Source organism: Neoarius graeffei, chromosome 18 (genome assembly GCF_027579695.1).
Source record: "Neoarius graeffei isolate fNeoGra1 chromosome 18, fNeoGra1.pri, whole genome shotgun sequence".
Lineage (NCBI taxonomy): Eukaryota > Metazoa > Chordata > Actinopteri > Siluriformes > Ariidae > Neoarius > Neoarius graeffei.
In genome coordinates, this window is record NC_083586.1 from 33306817 (window position 1) to 33324792 (window position 17976).

The 17976-nt window shown below is 37.1% G+C and overlaps 1 protein-coding gene across 3 annotated transcripts; it reads left to right on the top strand.

Annotated features, from left to right (window-relative positions):
- The first annotated feature begins 1517 nt into the window (after positions 1-1517).
- LOC132866129 (interleukin-5 receptor subunit alpha-like) lies at positions 1518-17581 on the top strand. 3 transcript variants are annotated; one of them, XM_060898718.1, is made up of 11 exons: positions 1518-1610; positions 1759-1819; positions 1931-1959; positions 2074-2125; positions 6463-6568; positions 6719-6900; positions 11889-12022; positions 12114-12252; positions 12340-12451; positions 17102-17183; positions 17285-17581. In XM_060898718.1, the coding sequence occupies exons 2-11, from the start codon at positions 1765-1767 to the stop codon at positions 17339-17341; spliced, it is 948 nt and encodes a 315-aa protein (XP_060754701.1). In that variant the 5' UTR covers positions 1518-1610; positions 1759-1764; the 3' UTR covers positions 17342-17581. The 3 variants fall into 3 exon arrangements, with proteins under 3 accessions (XP_060754701.1, XP_060754699.1, XP_060754700.1); XM_060898716.1 differs by lacking the exon at positions 1518-1610 and having other exon boundaries at positions 1750-1819; XM_060898717.1 differs by lacking the exon at positions 1518-1610 and having other exon boundaries at positions 1750-1819; positions 6722-6900.
- The last annotated feature ends 395 nt before the right edge of the window (positions 17582-17976 follow it).

Here is a 17976-nt window from a genome sequence, read left to right on the forward strand (position 1 = left end):
AACACAGGACACATAGCTAAGTACTTACCTTCCTATTAGTACGTTAATTTTAATTCTACATTTCCATATTTTGGAAAGGACCGGGGAAAAAAATCATGCACTTGCTGCCATTTTTCTGACTTTGAGCCCCTGCCCCTCTATAATCCTGTGCACGTCCCTGTAATTAGCTATGACTTGCCCGCGAGCTGCCATAGGACCATCAGGGGGTAATGTTAGCACTGACATTAGCTGCACTGATGTCACAGCAGTAGCACAGCAGCAGTAGGCCAAATCTCCAACAAATATTATAAAAGATGTTGTTTGGTAGATGTTCAGCCTACTGCTATGCTACTCTCACAATGAAATGAAATAAGTGTTGTTGTTTTATTAATGAATTGTTTAGAAATTTTGTTTTTGCCTTGAAGTTACAGCCCTCTTAGCACCCCTACTTCCAGTGCCCTTGGAGCTGTGGGCAGTGACTTAAAGAATAAATGTTAGAAAATGAGGGTCACTGGGCTCACTCTCCAGGGCTTACTTTCCATAGCAGTTCAGGAGAGACTTGGTAGAGTAGAGCCACTGCTCTTCCTAATAAAGATGAGCTAGTTGAGGCATCTTACAATGATGCTTCATGTTTTGCTACTGCTAATGATGTATCAGGTACTCCTACTGGATGGAGACTCCAAGGCAAACACAGAACCTGCTGAAGAGATTTTATCTCACAGGTGGCTTGGGAACTTGTTGGCATTACCAGGAGAAGCTGTGGAGAGACTTAGGAAAGGGTTAGCTTGTTCAAGCTGAACTTCTCTTCCTGCTGCCCCATGACTACCAGGAAAACCAAAACATCAGTCAATCAATACATTGTGTGATTAATGAAGCCAATTATGCATAGATGCATGTCAGACTAATAATTTCTGTGGCAACCAGTGGAAAGGGAAAAATAGTTTCATTGTAGCAGCCATAAAACTGATTAGCAATATTTCATATACATTTAATAAAATAGCTTATTTTACAGAATTGCTTATGCGTTTTGATATTGCTATAGCCTACAGGCCAGACGCGCAGCTTGTGAACAGGCAAGGCAGGCAACTGCTTGGGGCCCCCTGAGAGTCGGGGCCCGAGGGCTTATTTATTTTGTTTTTTATTGTTTTTATTGTTTTTATTGCTCTTTACCATTGTATTTTCACATTTGGAATTAAAAAAACTTTGGTTTCATACATTTTTCGTTGGTGTCAGATTATTTATAACATATTGGTGATGAACACTGGTCAGAAGGGCCCCCTGAAAATTTTTGCTTGGGGCCACAACAGACTCTAGAATCGCCTCTGCTACAGGCTAATAGATAGCATGACAATATGCTAACTCTAAATGTAGCTATAGCTTTTGCCCAGAGTTTTCTTTTTAAATTGGTTTGTAAATTGAATTATGATTGACTGGCTATATTTTTTGTGTATATGTTACATTTTATCTATCACTTTAAGTACTGTAGGAGACAGCAGAATGGAAACTCCCCCTCCTTTTGTCACTTCCTCAATATGCTTTCCAGTAAATTATGCACATTTTCCTTCCCTTGTGTAACTTACTGTTTTAACCGAAATTCATTTTGGCAACTTCACACGAAGGAACCCTGAGAGGTAAGCATAGTTTTATTTAGACACTTTCTCATCATTTCGCATTATTTTATGATGGTTTTAACCTGTTCTAAACTAAAAGTGATACACAGTAGTGTGAACTACTGCCAACTTTATCAAGTTTATATTAATCAGTGTTCTCATGCCACAGTTTAATATGAGGCTGTGTGGATTGCTGCTGACTCTCTCCTTGGTTCTGGCAGATGAAAATGGTAACAATCTTTCCATAAATTAAATGATAGAGATGACGACATTTCCTGGCATCTTGATGTTTATTTTCAATTATTCAGTGTTCAATTTCAATTTCTGTACTTTGGTTACAGGTGATGACAAATATTCCGAATGTGACAAGGTACTTTCAGTCCTATATTTTGATATGTTACAGTATGTTGTAATTTTTCATGCTACGGTATGTACAGAAAGAAAAAAAAAAGATTGAAAAGTGTATTTCTGTTCTTCCTCCCAGGATAGCACATATGTAATACCGAAGAAGGACCATGAGAATCACATAAATTCAAGTAATCTAGGACATATACATTTACATTTATATAATACAATTACTGACTTGTATTTATATCACATTTAGAAGCAAAACTTCAATGAAATGAAAAAAATGTTCAGTGGGTTTAGATAGTCAACTTCCCTTTCGAGATGGTTCTAACAGTTTATAGAATTGTTCAAGATCATGGGGGCATTTAATAAACTGCCCTGTTACATGTTTTAGTCAAGACAGTCTGAATAGACAACTTCAACTATCCACTGTAGAATCGCTTTAGTGTACTGGGTCACGGTGATGCAATTGATGCAATAAATTTTAATTTCTTGCCCAATAATAATAAGGTGGCTGTATTATGTATTAGTTATTTTCTTATTTATTCTGAGAAGTACCTCATTTAGGGGAAATTGGGTGGATTCATCTCTACTTGCACTTCTCTCATCATGTTTTGCTGCAGGAATGGAGTTCCTTGGATAGAATGATGTATTAGGTTTTTCAACAGATAAACCAAAATTTTGCATATTTACTAAAAAGTTTGTTTTCAGACAGGCAAACTCTCTTTGTTTTCTTTCTTTTTTTAATATAATGCCTGGCCATGAGATACTAAATCTTTGTCACAAAATTGTCACACAGAAAACGTGTGTTTGAACATCCAAAGATTTTTTTTTTTAAGTGGATGACTTAGAGAACCATTTGGTGAGCCTCTGCCTCCTCTGACATTATAGTGAGTAATAGGGTTTCATTAGGTTATTGAAGTTGCACAAGCTTTAATTCTGTCAACGCACTGATTTGGACCAAATAATTTGTAAATTAAAGGAAGATTACACTGCTCATATAATTTTAATGTAATTTATTAATGATGTGACATATCAGACTTTTTAACCATCTGAAGTTATATTAATGTTATAGGACCTGCTTGAGACAAGTCGGTTCCTGTTTTTATTAATAACATCTATAAACAGTAGTTCCGTCACTAATCTCATCAAATGAATAAGATAAAAAGTGCAGCTTGCTGTAACATATAATGTTACAAAGTAGTTGAAACTTTTGTTTATAGCTGTTATAATGTAAGTCAGAACAGAAACTAACTTGTCTTGTAGATTTGACACAACATCTAACTATAAATGGTTAAAAAACATGACGTGTCATTCTTAAATAAATAAAATAAATCATTAGTGCTAGCAAAGTGCTATAGTATAATTGTCGTATAATAATTGTATAATGGCATGCTGTTATTGTGGGGAAAAAATACAACTTCAAGACTACACATAAATTGGAGATTTTATCTTGCTTTTATTGAGTCTTTTTTTACTTTTGAATTGTTTCACTGTAAAAAAAAGAATAGTTGAGAATACTTGAAATTTCAAGGCAACCGTCTGCATTAAGAATTTTATGTTTTGCCAACGATGTGCCCATGATAATCCAAACTATGATAACACTGTTATCTTTATTAAGAATTCTTAATTAAGTCAATTTTCAATTCCTCATTCTACCAACATAGATTTCTCTTTTTGCTGAACAGTGACATTCACAGTAGTACAAAAAGGCAATTGAGGTTATCACAATTTTGGGGGGGGGCTTTTTTCACCTTTATTTGGATAGGACAGTGTAGAGACAGGAAATGAGCGGGAGAGAGAGATCAAGAAATGACCTCAGGTCGGAATCAAACCCAGGTCCCCAGATTTATGGTATGACACCTTATCCACCTGAGCCACAACGCCCCTGAGGTTATCACTTATCATTAAACTATACATGCCTTTTTTCATTGTTCTACACAATTACAAAACTTCAATAATGTACAATAAACTTCACACTTTTTTAAAAACTTTATTTCAATATTGAAGTTTTGTAATTGTGTAGAACAATGAAAAAAGGCATGTATAGTTTAATGATAAATTGCAATAACCTTGGGGGCGTTGTGGCTCAGGTGCCATGCCATAAATCTGGGGACCCGGGTTCGATTCCGACCTGAGGTCATTTCCTGATCCTTCCCTGTCTCTACACCGTCCTATCCAAATAAAGGTGAAAAAAGCCCAAAAGAAATCTAAAAAAAAAAATTGTGATAACCTCAATTGCCTTTTTGTACTACTGTGAATGCCACTGTTCAGCAAAAAGAGAAATCTATGTTGGCAGAATGAGGAATTGAAAATTGACTTAATTAAGAATTCTTAATAAAGATAACAGTGTTATCATAGTTTGGATTATCATGGGCACATCGTTGGCAAAACATAAAATTCTTAATGCAGACGGTTGCCTTGAAATTTCAAGTATTCTCAACTATTCTTTTTTTACAGTGTACAAATTATGGCTTTTATTTAAATAACTCACACTGTTGAATACAGGCAGTGGAGACTGGTGGGATAATTTATTTATTTATTTTATTTATTTTATGGGGGGGAAGCCCTGTGATGGCCTGACGACTTGTCCAGGGTGTACCCCGCCTCTCACCTATAGTCTGCTGGGATAGGCTCCAGCTTGCCTGCGACCCTGTAGGACAGGATAAGCGGCTACAGATAATGGATGGATGGATGGATGGATGGATGGATTATCTGGGGAGGGGTGCACAGTGAATAAAATATGCTCCTGATACAACCCTGTTTCCAAAAAAAGTTGGAATGCTGTGAAAACATAAGTAAAAACAGAACGTGATGATTTGCAAATCATGGAAACCGTATTTAATTGAAAATAGTACAAAGACAACATATCAAACGTTGAAATGTTGACACTGCATTAAAAACAGAAACAATCACTGCATGGGCTCAGGAACGCTTCTGAAAATCATCCTCTGTGAACACAGTTCATTACTGCATCCACAAATGCAAGTTAAAGCCATATATAAACAATATCCAGAAACATCACGGCCTTTTCTGAGCCCGATCTCATTTATGATGTATAATAATTGAAGGTGAAAGCTGTCCTGTGGTCTGATGTATTGAAATTTGAAGTTCTTTTTTGAAATCATGGATGCCATGTCCTCTGGGCTAAAGAGTAGAGAAGACCATCCGGCTTGGTATCAACGCACAGTTAAAAAGCCAGCATCTGTGATAGTATGGGGGCATTAATGCCCATGGCATCGGTAGCTTGCACATCTGGGAAGACACCATTAATGCTGAATGATATATACAGGTTTTGGAGCAACATGCTGCCATCCAGTCGATGTCTTTTTCAGGGAAAGCCCTGCTTATTTCAGCAACACAATGCCAAACCACATTCTGTACATATTAAAACTGCATGGCTCCATAGTAGAAGAGTCTGGGCGCTAAATTGGCATGCCTGCAGTCCAGACCTGTCTCCCATTTAAAGCATTTGGCGCATTATGAAGCGTAAAGTATGACAAAGGAGACCCTGAACTGTTGAGCAAACAAAACTGTATATCAGGCAAGACTGGGACAATTTTCTCTTTCAAAACTACAGCAACTGGTCTCCTCAGTTCCCAAACATTTACAGAGTGTTGTTAAAAGTAGAGGTGATGCAACACAGTGATAAACATGCCCCTGTTCCAACTTTTTTGAAATGTGTTGCTGACATCAAATTCAAAATGAGCATATATTTTTCAAAAAACAATAAACTTTCTCAGTTTCAAGATTTGAACTCTTTTCTTTGGACGATTTTCAATGAAATATAGGGTTTCCATGGTTTGCAAATCATTGCGTTCTATTTTTATTTACATTTTACACAGCATCTCAATATTATTGTATATAATTTAAAACTATATACATAACTTTTGAGATTTGAATCTGAACTGTGTTTCATCTGAATAGCAAACATGGTGCACACATGTTGTAACCCTTTTGTTTAAACAAAGAAACAAAAAATCTGAAAATCTTAGTTTTGTTTTCTGTCCTTTTATGTAATTTGTACTTTGATTAGACAAAGTTTTCAGTCTATCAACTGAGACTGGGGGGGGGGGGGGGGGTTCGCCTGTTAGCCCACTGATACGAGAAGCCCTTGAAGACAAATAAAGGTGGTTAGTTGATCAGAACAGATTATTACTAGGAAATAGTGCAATTATAAGATATGGTGCACATTTACAAGGTATTTTACTTTTTTTTTTTTAGATTTAACTTTATTTTTAGAATACTTCTCAGAATACATTTTATTTTCACATAGCTAATGTGGTTAATGTCTATAACTAAATAGAAAAGATTTGAATTTTAATGTCCTACAACATTATATAACCAAAGAAACAAATGTTGAAAAGAGTTGATGACTTTCTCGACCCACTAAATGTGGTTATTTCTGTTCAGTTTCCTTTTGAGTCTCGAGTCAATTAATATAGCTGCATTTTATACCAGCCGTGACACTGAAGTCTTTTTTTTTTTATCTTGTGACACCTTAATTTCTGATGTCTTTTCTCAGATATATCTAAAATCACTTGCCTTATTTATAATGGAAATGCATTAAATTGTTCCTGGAGCACAGATTCACTTCCTGAGGATACACAATACTCTGCTTCATTTTTTCAGTAAGTGTTGGTAAAGTTTATGGTTGTCCCTATTGAGTGATGTTATTCATCTTGTCAATACAAATATTTAGCAGTTTATTTTTGTTAATTGTAAATATAATTGACATGTTAGAAATTGATGGTTTTTTGTTTGTTTTTTTGTCCTCATAGCAGATATGACCCATCAAATGACTCCGCTTTAAACTGTGACTCAGAAAGGTCAAAGAAATTGGTTGAATGCCAAGGCCAAATTAATTTGGATGTTTTTGACACCGATATTACTGTTAAAGCCAATATTTCCATAAATGGTGACTGGTACATCATCTGCCAAAGTTATGATCCAGTAGATATTGGTAAGAAATACTCTATTACACACACATAATACCATCAGAAGTACCAGTATTAGCTGAAATTTATATGCAAACAATTTAACTTTACAATAATTTGCCATTATATTTTGTCAAGATTGCTTTACTTCCTTGTAGTTTAGACTCACAGATACTCTAAAATATTATATTATGGCGGCACGGTGGTGTAGTGGTTAGCGCTGTCGCCTCACAGCAAGAAGGTCCGGGTTCAAGCCCCGTGGCCGGCGAGGGCCTTTCTGTGTGGAGTTTGCATGTTCTCCCCATGCCCGCGTGGGTTTCCTCCGGGTGCTCTGTTTTCCCCCACAGTCCAAAGACATGCAGGTTAGGTTAACTGGTGACTCTAAATTGACCGTAGGTGTGAATGGTTGTCTGTGTCTATGTGTCAGCCCTGTGATGACCTGGCGACTTGTCCAGGGTGTACCCCGCCTTTCGCCTGTAGTCAGCTGGGATAGGCTCCAGCTTGCCTGCGACCCTGTAGAAGGATAAAGCGGCTAGAGATAATGAGATGAGATGATGAGATAATATAATATAATATAATATAATATAATATAATATAATATAATATAATATAATATAATATAATATAGGGCGGCACGGTGGTGTAGTGGCTGTCGCCTCACAGCAAGAAGGTCCTGGGTTCAAGCCCAGCGGCCGGCAAGGGCCTATGTGGAGTTTGCATGTTCTCTCCGTGTCTGTGTGGGTTTCCTCCAGGTGCTCTGGTTTCCGCCACAGTCCAAAGACATGCAGGTTAGGTTAACTGGTGACTCTAAATTGACCGTGAGTGTGAATGGTTGTCTGTGTCTATGTGTCAGCCCTGTGATGACCTGGCGACTTGTCCAGGGTGTACCCCGCCTCTCGCCCATAGTCAGCTGGGATAGGCTCCAGCTTGCCTGCGACCCTGTAGAAGGATAAAGCGGCTAGAGATAATGAGATGAGATATTATTTTATATTACAGGACACTTTTTCGATGGAATAAAAACATGTATTCTATTCCCTTCTAGCGGGTTTCGTTCATTTGGTTTGATAGCATGCAATATTGTTTGCATATTGTTTATCCTACATGTATTATGTCACTCTACCCAATGGGGAATGAGTGCTGAATATAGTTTACGATATTGCATGGTTGTCAAGACAGCATGACATCACACGTTGCACATGTAAAACTTCCACGCTAGCAAGCGACTGTGACAATGTGTAAAGAAACATGGCCACCAGGTCTGCTTCGTTAAATATGGAAGATTTTGAGAGAATTTTAAAAGAGAAAGACATGTTGAATACCTGAAAGGAACGTGTATGTATAATAAGAATAATATTGGCTGGCTTTTTTCTGTGGTATATCAGATAAATTCCATTCAGCTTCCATGCTAGCTGAATGGAATATATCTAATATACCATGAAAAAAAACAATTATTTAAATATAATATAATATAATATAATATAATATAATATAGGGCAGCACGGTGGTGTAGTGGCTGTCGCCTCACAGCAAGAAGGTCCTGGGTTCAAGCCCAGCGGCCGGCAAGGGCCTATGTGGAGTTTGCATGTTCTCTCCATGTCTGTGTGGGTTTCCTCCAGGTGCTCTGGTTTCCGCCACAGTCCAAAGACATGCAGGTTAGGTTAACTGGTGACTCTAAATTGACCGTGAGTGTGAATGGTTGTCTGTGTCTATGTGTCAGCCCTGTGATGACCTGGCGACTTGTCCAGGGTGTACCCCACCTCTCGCCCGTAGTCAGCTGGGATAGGCTCCAGCTTGCCTGCGACCCTGTAGAACAGGATAAAGCGGCTACAGATAATGAGATGAGATGAGATGAGATAATATAATATAATATAATATAATATAATATAATATAATATAATATAATATAATATAATATAATATAATATAATATAATATAATCTCATCTCATCTCATTATCTCTAGCCGCTTTATCCTTCTACAGGGTCTCAGGCAAGCTGGAGCCTATCCCAGCTGACTACGGGCGAAAGGCGGGGTACACCCTGGACAAGTCGCCAGGTCATCACAGGGCTGACACATAGACACAGACAACCATTCACACTCACATTCACACCTACGGTCAATTTAGAGTCACCAGTTAACCTAACCTGCATGTCTTTGGACTGTGGGGGAAACCGGAGCACCCGGAGGAAACCCACGCGGACACGGGGAGAACATGCAAACTCCGCACAGAAAGGCCCTCGCCGGCCCCAGGGCTCGAACCCAGGACCTTCTTGCTGTGAGGCGACAGCGCTAACCACTACACCACCGTGCCGCCCATAATTCCATACATATATGTTCCAAATGCTATTTCATAGTTTTGATGTCTTCAGTATTGTTCCACAATGTAGATAATAGTCATAATACAGAAAAGTCAGAAAAGCCTATGAATGAGGAGATGTGTCCAAACTTTTGACTGGTACTGCATATACAAAAGAAAATTCACACAATGCTGTCCAGCTTTCCAAGCTATCCAGAATAAGAGTGACATTTTAAATTTGTTGATGACACACTGTTAAAAACAAACAAAAAACCCAGACATTTAGGAGACTAGGCATTATATTCCTCCAGAAATACAATGTATGCACGTTATATACACATTACCAGGTCATAGGACAACAATAAGCAGCTCCTCTTTACACGTACAGTGGTGCTTGAAAGTTTGTGAACCCTTTAGAATTTTCTATATTTCTGCATAGATATGACCTAAAACATCATCAGATTTTCACACAAGTCCTAAAAGTAGATAAAGAGAACCCAGTTAAACAAATGAGAAAAAAACATTATACTTGGTCATTTGTTTATTGAAGAAAATGATTCAATATTACATATCTGTGAGTGGCAAAAGTATGTGAACCTTTGCTTTCAGTATCTGGTGTGACCCCCTTGTGCAGCAATAACTGCAACTAAATGTTTCCGGTAACTGTTGATCAGTCCTGCACACCAGCTTGGAGAAGTTTTAGCCCATTCCTCCGTACAGAACAGCTTCAACTCTGGGATGTTGATGGGTTTCCTCACATGAACTGCTTGCTTCAGGTCCTTCCACAACATTTAGATTGATTAAGGTCAGGACTTTCACTTGGCCATTCCAAAACATTAACTTTATTCTTCTTTAACCATTCTTTGGTAGAATGACTTGTGTGCTTTGGGTCGTTGTCTTGCTGCATGACCCACCTTCTCTTGAGATTCACTTCATGAACAGATGTCCTGACATTTTCCTTTAGAATTCGCTGGTATAATTCAGAATTCATTGTTCCATCAATGTTGGCAAGCCGTCCTGGCCCAGATGCAGCAAAACAGGCCCAAACCATGATACTACCACCACCATGTTTCACAGATGGGATAAGGTTCTTATGCTAGAATGCAGTGTTTTCCTTTCTCCAAACAGAAAGCTTCTCATTTAAACCAAAAAGTTCTATTTTGGTCTCATCCGTCCACAAAACATTTTTCCAGTAGCTTTCTGGCTTGTCCACGTGATCGTTAGCAAACTGCAGATGAGCAGCAATGTTCTTTTTGGAGAGCAGTGGCTTTTTCCTTGCAACCCTGCCATGCACACCATTGTTGTTCAGTGTTCTCCTGATGGTGGACTCATGAACATTAACATTAGTCAATGTGAGAGAGGCCTTCAGTTGCTTAGAAGTTACCCTGGGGTCCTTTGTGACCTCGCAGACTATTACACGCCTTGCTCTTGGAGTGATCTTTGTTGCTAGACCACTCCTGGGGAGGGTAACAATGGTCTTGAATTTCCTCCATTTGTACACAATCTGTCTGACTGTGGATTGGTGGAATCCAAATGCTTTCAAGATGGTTTTGTAACCTTTTCCAGCCTGATGAGCATCAACAATGCTTTTTTGGAGGTCCTCAGAAATTTCCTTTATTCATGCCATGATTCACTTCCACAAACATGTGTTGTGAAGATCAGACATTGATAGATCCCTGTTCTTTAAATAACACAGGGTGCCCACTCACACCTGATTGTCATCCCATTGATTGAAAACACCTGACTCTAATTTCACCTTCAAATTAACTGCTAATCCTAGAGGTTCACATACTTTTGCGACTCACAGATATGTAATATTGGATCATTTTCTTCAATAAATAAATGACCAAGTATAATATTTTTGTCTCATTTGTTTAACTGGGTTCTCTTTATCTACTTTTAGGACTTGTGTGAAAATCTGATGATGTTTTAGGTCATATTTATGCAGAAATACAGAAAATTCTAAAGGGTTCACAAACTTTCAAGCACCACTGTAACTGAAGCATAAAACATTCTCAGAAAATTTGCAGCCTTATAAAATGCCATGGTGAGAAGGGGGAAGGCATGTTCAAAAATCATGAATGGGTCAAAGCCTAACAAAGAATCTGGTCTAGGGAAAAGTACAGTCATTTACATAGCATATATATATATATATATATATATATATATATATATATATATATATATATATATATATATATATAAGCAATTTGTAATTACATATGAGTGGGACATTTAAAGTGATATTTTAGGTAGTTGACAAACAGTTTTGCTACAGTGCCTTAGGACTACCACTGCCATGATAACTTTAGGACTGCATCAGTCCTGACTCAAGTCTCCATCAGTAAACAGTTGATAGCATCAACAAAATTAATTTCCTGATTACACAGTTGCACATTTTGACCATGCAGGACACAGTTATAGAAGGGAGTTATTGGCAATCATGCTGTCCATTTTCACCCCAAATGAAGATGGGTTCCCATTTTGAGTCTGGTTCCTCTCAAGGTTTCTTTCTCATATCGTCTCAGGGAGTTTTTCCTTGCCGCCATCACCTCAGGCTTGCTTATTATAGAAAAAATGTATAAATTCACATGTTCAATATTTATATCCAGAATTTATATATTTCTGTAAAGCTTATTTGTGACAATGTCTATTGTTAACATCACAATACAAATTGAATTGAATTGAATTGAACTTCAGTTTTTGGCTGTTTTCCAGAAAAGCTGAATCCCCCAGAAAATATTACAACTTTCATTAACTCAACAAACTTAGAGATACGGTGGATGCTGCCAATAACTTATTTTTCTCCCAAACCAAGTTGTTTTATTTATCATCTGAAGATTAATGATGAGGTAAGAATTTGTACACATTTCATACTCACAGTTTGAATTTTACTGTCAGTGCTTGCAGAGATACTGTAATGTGGTTCCCCCCTCGCCCTAGGACATAAAGTTGGAAGGTGATTTGGAATATATAAAAAAAAACATTGACCCAACAAAGAGTTACATTATTCAAATAAGGACAAAACAGGACCATACCTGTGCCAAGACTGAATTCTGGAGTGACTGGAGTAAACCTGTGGGTAAGTCATTTTGAATCATCAAATGGCCCCTTGGCTTTAAGTGTAAAGATTATAAATAATGGAATATATGTGTGCTCTTCAAAACAGTGATCAACCCATCTAAAAGTAACTCCCAGCTTGACATTATTGTGATTGTATCCATTACCTTTGTTCTTCCTATGATTCTTTTGGCTATTCTGCTGATCTGCAGGTTCCAAAGGTAAATATTTCTAGTATTACTTCTTACTCTAATTAGATTAATTAATGTATAACTCATGAATTTTAAGCTTGAATTAACTGATTTCAAAGTCTGTATTTGACATTTGTTTTATGTGCACACCCTCTTACTCTTTCAAGCTATTCACTTAAATCCTGGTGTCTTGTAAAGAGTACATCCTGGGCTTTCCAATGATATATCATGTGACCCGGAGGGTTGCTGGGAAATTCCTAGTAAGGAAATCACAACAAAAGAGAAATTGAGAGACACATTTTTTTCTTGGTTCCCAGGAGGATGAGTGTATGTATGTGTGTGTGTATATATATATATATATATATATATATATATATATATATATATATATATATATATACACACTGGGTGCGATTTGCTGGGGGGGATGGGGGGGATCATCCCCCCCTCTGGTTTTTATCTCTGCTGAAAAAAAATCCTCGGGGACAACCCCGTCAATAAAACAAACAAACCAAAAAAAAAGTTGACATGACAAGCATGTTGTGACACAGTTTTCTATGGTCTACATTGCACTCACTTTCAAAATGACCCGAAGTGGCAGCTTTGATGTTCACGAACGTCCCCAGCAAATAGATACATTGTAGATAATAACAATATCTTTGCGTTCTCATAGAACGCAAAGATATTGTTATTATCTACAATGTATCAATGTATCTGCAGGGATGCAAACAGCGCGCCTTTTGGCGGATGCCACCTTTTTCACGGCCGATTTTTTTTTTTTTTTTAGGGGGGGCGTTGGAGTGTCTGATTATAATTTCAAAGTAAATTCTGTATTAAAATTACTAAATAAGCAAATCCGTTACAGTCCATGAAACGGGAAGTATAAGGATGAGAAAAAAACAGTTTAAATCGGAAAGCTGCGCACAATGTGAACTGCGCCATCAGAGCAAACTGTTAATTTAGTATTCATGTATTTTAGTGATTTTCGAGTCACTGTCCATTTAATCCAGAGGGAGAGAAACATCACAGCAACGCGACAAGCAATGCGAACTTTGTTGTGTTAGTGTTCGTGTATTTAGAGAGATAGGAAGATGAATTTACTGTACTATCTCTGGTTTAGTGTTCATTTTCATTTAGTGTTATTCATTTGATATCATCGGATGTTACTGAGCTGTTAGCCTATCGTTACCTTAATTTTGTGACCTTTCATGATTTAAAAAAAAAACCATCCCCCCTTCTGTTTTTTTGACAAATCGCACCCTGTATGTGTATATATATATAAAATACACTGCTGAGTTCAAATTGCTTTTTTTTAATTACATTTACAGTGGTTAGAAGACAGCCTTATCCAGAGTGACTTAGTTATAAAAAACACATCCTTATGCTCGTTCACTAAGTCAGGGACTAAGAATACCATCAAGAAAAGTTTATGAAAACTGTCACTTTATATTATTGCTATGAAGTAAAATATATGAAAAATAAAAAATAAAACCAACAACAAATCCATCAATTAAGCCAAATAAGACATCAGTTTGACAAAAGAAATGCAAAATGAGGACAGGCCGGTCTGTCTGCAAGCTGTAAACAAGTGACTCAGCTGATGGAAGATTTAACTCTTGCTTATTATTATTAATATTATATGTTATGAAATGTATTTATTGCCATTGATGTGAGTGAAAATAACTGAAAACATTTGAGGAAATGGGTGAATGAAGGACATAGGCTTTATATGGGCTTTTCAGCACCATTTATTTCAGTTCATTAGATTTGTATAATATCACTTTTCATGAGTTCAGTATTGTAACAGAAGAAAAGCATGATAATGGAACCAGTAAAAAAAAAAAAAATCTGCATTCTACAACTCCAGTTCCAAAAAAGTTGGGATGCTGTGTAAAATGTAAATAAAAATAGAATACGATGATTTGCAAATCATTTTCAACATATATTCAATTGAATACATGTTGAAATATATTAACAGTATATATAATGTTGAAAATTATACTATTTATTTATTTATTTATTTATTTATTTAAATATACACTCATTCTGAATTTGATACCTGCAACATGTTCCCAAAAAGGATGGAGCAAGGTTCAACACTTTGTGAAAAAACTGCATGGGCAAATAGTCCAACAGTTTAAGAACAAGGTTTGTCAATGTACAATTGCAAGGAATTTAGGGATTTCAGCCTCAATAATCAATAATATAATCAAAAGATTCAGTGAATCCTGCACATAAGGGGCAAAGCTGAAAACCAACACTGAACACCAAAACTGACATGATCGTATAAAACACATTACTACATGGGCTCCAGAATGCTCCGGAAACTTGTATATTGGTAAACACAGTTCATTCCTGCATTTACTATGCAAAGCAAAAGCCAAATATCAACAACATCCAGAAACATTGCTGAATTCTCTGGGCCCGAGCTCATCTGAGATAGAAAAGTTTGCTGTGGTCTGATGAGTCCAAATTTCAGATTGTTTTTGAAAATCATGGATGTTGCCCTCTGGGCTAAAGAGGTAAAGGACCATCCGGATTGTTACCAGCAAAAAGTTCAAAAGCCAGCATGTTATGGTATGGGAGTGTATGTTAGTGCCCATGGCATGGGTAACTTGCACATCTGTGAAGGCAATATTAATGCTGAAAGGTACACACAGATTTTGGAGCAACATACAGTATGCTGCTATCCAAATGATGTCTTTTTCAGGGACATTCCTGCTTATTCCGACAAGACAATACCAAGCCACATTCTGTATGTGTTACAAAAGCAAGGCTTCATAGTAAAAGAGCTAAACTGGCCTGCCTGCCTTCAGTTGAAATATGTGGCACATTATGAAGCACAAAATACAACAATGACTGAAGTCATATATCAAGCAAGAAATTCATTTTCAAAACTTCAGCAATTAGTGTCCTCAGTTCCCAAATGCTTACTGAGTGTTGTTAAAAGAAAAGGATGTAACACAGTGGTTATATTAACATGTCCCTGTCCCAACTTTTGTTGGAATATGTTGCAGAATGAGTCTATATTTACAAAAAACAATAAAGTTTATCAGCTGCAACATTAATTATCTTGTTTTTGTATTGTACTCAATTAGATATAAGTTGAAAAATATTTGCAAATTATTGTATCCTGTTTTTATTTACATTTTACACAGTGTCTCAACTTTTTTGTAATCGGGGTGATAAAAACAGAGTCTTGATGTTGTCCTCTAACTTGACTTTGATTAAGACTGAAATAACTCTTGGTTATTTAAGACATGCGGTTAGGTTAATATGGGACGGCCTTGGGCTGAGGTGCCCTTGAGCGAGGCACCTAACTCCTAACTGCTCCCTGGGCGCTTTTAGCACTGTTGCCCACTGCTCTGGGTATGTGTGTGCTCATTGCTCACATGTGTGTGCATGTGTGTGTGTTCACTGCTTCAAATGGGTTAAATGCAGAGACGAATTTCACATGTGTGTGATGAATAAAGTTGTGCTTTCTTTCAATGAGCGGCCCTCATTGGCGTGATTGAAAACTACTTTAAATTCTTTAATAAAATTGTCGTAAGTGTCGGACTGGACTATGGGCCAGACTACGGTAGCCCAATCTAAGGCCTTGCTCGTAAGGCGAGAAACCATAAAAGAAATACGAACCTTGTCCGAGCTCGGGGGGAATTCGCAAAAAATATTGAACATTGTAACAAACCCCCTTACACTGATTAGGTGAGCCATCAAATTTATCCGGCTTGCTGACAACAAATGGACTGGAACCTGCCGTGGGGGGAGCAGCCTGGTTGGTGACCATAGGTGCACCGGGGAAGCTGAGTCATTGGAGTTGGGTAGTAATTTCCTTCATGCTTTCAACGATCTGCATTAATCGTTTTTGCTGCTCCCCCTGCTGCTGCATAAGATTCTGGATGGACTGAGTCATGGAGTCGAAATGCTGGTGATGTTGTCCAAGCATTTGTTCTTGGCTGCTAAGCGCCACCTGTAGCTCCATGTAATCCACCGTCTGTGTAAGGGGGATTGTGGGAAGTGGAGTCCTGAGTGTTACGTGAGCCCAGGAGCGTGACAGTAGATGGATAGTCACAGCAGCATATGTCTAGAACGCAGTGCAAGCAATTGTCTGTTAACAACATTTTCCTGTAATTTAAGTAGAAATGCTCTCCCTCTAGCAGTGATGCACTAGGAAAATAAATTTCTGTAGAAATACAGAGAAAAATGTACTGGCAATATTGGTCCTATAGCAGTAAAACAGCATTGTCTCTGAGGACATGTAGGCTGTCCAGTCACAGTGCATACATCAATAGTGAATAATAAAAATTTAACAAGAAAAAAGTCTTTGGTATATGCAAAGAAATGCTGTAAAGATATCTTCAGAAACAAATAAATTAAATGTTTCTACAATAAAAAATACTATAAATGTAAAAAGTAAACAGTAATAAATGAAGCAAAGTTAATATTTGGTGTGATGACTTGCTGGGGAAAAAATTGTAGTCTCAGGTACAGTGAGTGGAGTTTTATAAGGAAATGAGCTGTAGGTTTTACTGAGCATCTTACAGAACCACCCACAGTTCTTCTGGACACTTTGACTGTCACACTTGCTTTTTCTTTTCTTTTTTTTTTGAATGCATGCAAAACCCAACAGTTTCCATGGTGTTTTTCGTCTGAAAATCTATCTTTTTTTTTTTATTTCAGATTAACTGAGAAGCTTTTTCCATCCATTCCAAATCCATCGAAAAACGTTCAAATGCTTCTTGAGAAAAATGATTTTGATCAGGTAAAATAAGTTACCTTATATTTGGTATATGAGTGTATCCTATTGGGTTTACATTGAAATTCACAATAACAAAATAAAATTTGTTTCTCTTTCTCTACCAGGCTATCCCTCCTAAACAACGTGAAGAATGTGCCGAAATCCTTGACGTGATGGGTTAAAGAACCATTCTATAACAACATATATTAAACTAGCATTAAGTGAAAGTTATCTATTATAACAAATTGTTGAGTCTTTTTGAGACTGTGTACAAACAGATGGAATTGTGTTCAGTAGAGTTTGAAGATGTTGCATAGATGACACTTCTCAGTGGTTTTGGGTGTAGATAAGTGGTTGAAAAAGAAGAATTGTGTAAAAACTTCTTGTCGCCTTAGGTGATGTGATATCGCCCCCCCCCCCCCCCCCCCCCCCAAAAAAAAGTTCAAAAATTATGGCAACAGTATTGCTGTATCACTGATGTGTACTATATGATGTGTACTCCATATTTTTAGTTTTTATGTACTGTTTTAAAACATTTTGATGTTAACACATGACGTGAATAGGCCTATGGATTTTTAATCATATGTAGATGCTGTAATGAATGTCAGCATTGTGTTTATAGCAATCAATTAAAAAGCTTTGGGACATACATTTTACTTGCAACCATGCAGAAATGTAAAGCAATACATGTATAATGAAGACTTTATTTTAATTTGATTGTATCTGTTAATAATCATTATTTAATGTATATTGATGAATTTCTTTCAAGTGCTTCACTGTTTGTTGCAGTAATTCTTTTTGATGACCCTATGACTAC

What these genes read in the sequence shown, in the direction of transcription:
- LOC132866129 (XM_060898716.1), top strand. Translation starts at nt 1,750, where the DNA reads ATGCCACAGTTTAATATGAGGCTGTGTGGATTGCTGCTGACTCTCTCC. An exon ending in TACTCTGCTTCATTTTTTCA is followed by an intron (nt 6,569 to 6,718) that starts GTAAGTGTTGGT and finishes TTGTCCTCATAG; the next exon opens with CAGATATGACCCATCAAATG. An exon ending in TGACTGGAGTAAACCTGTGG is followed by an intron (nt 12,253 to 12,339) that starts GTAAGTCATTTT and finishes TCTTCAAAACAG; the next exon opens with TGATCAACCCATCTAAAAGT.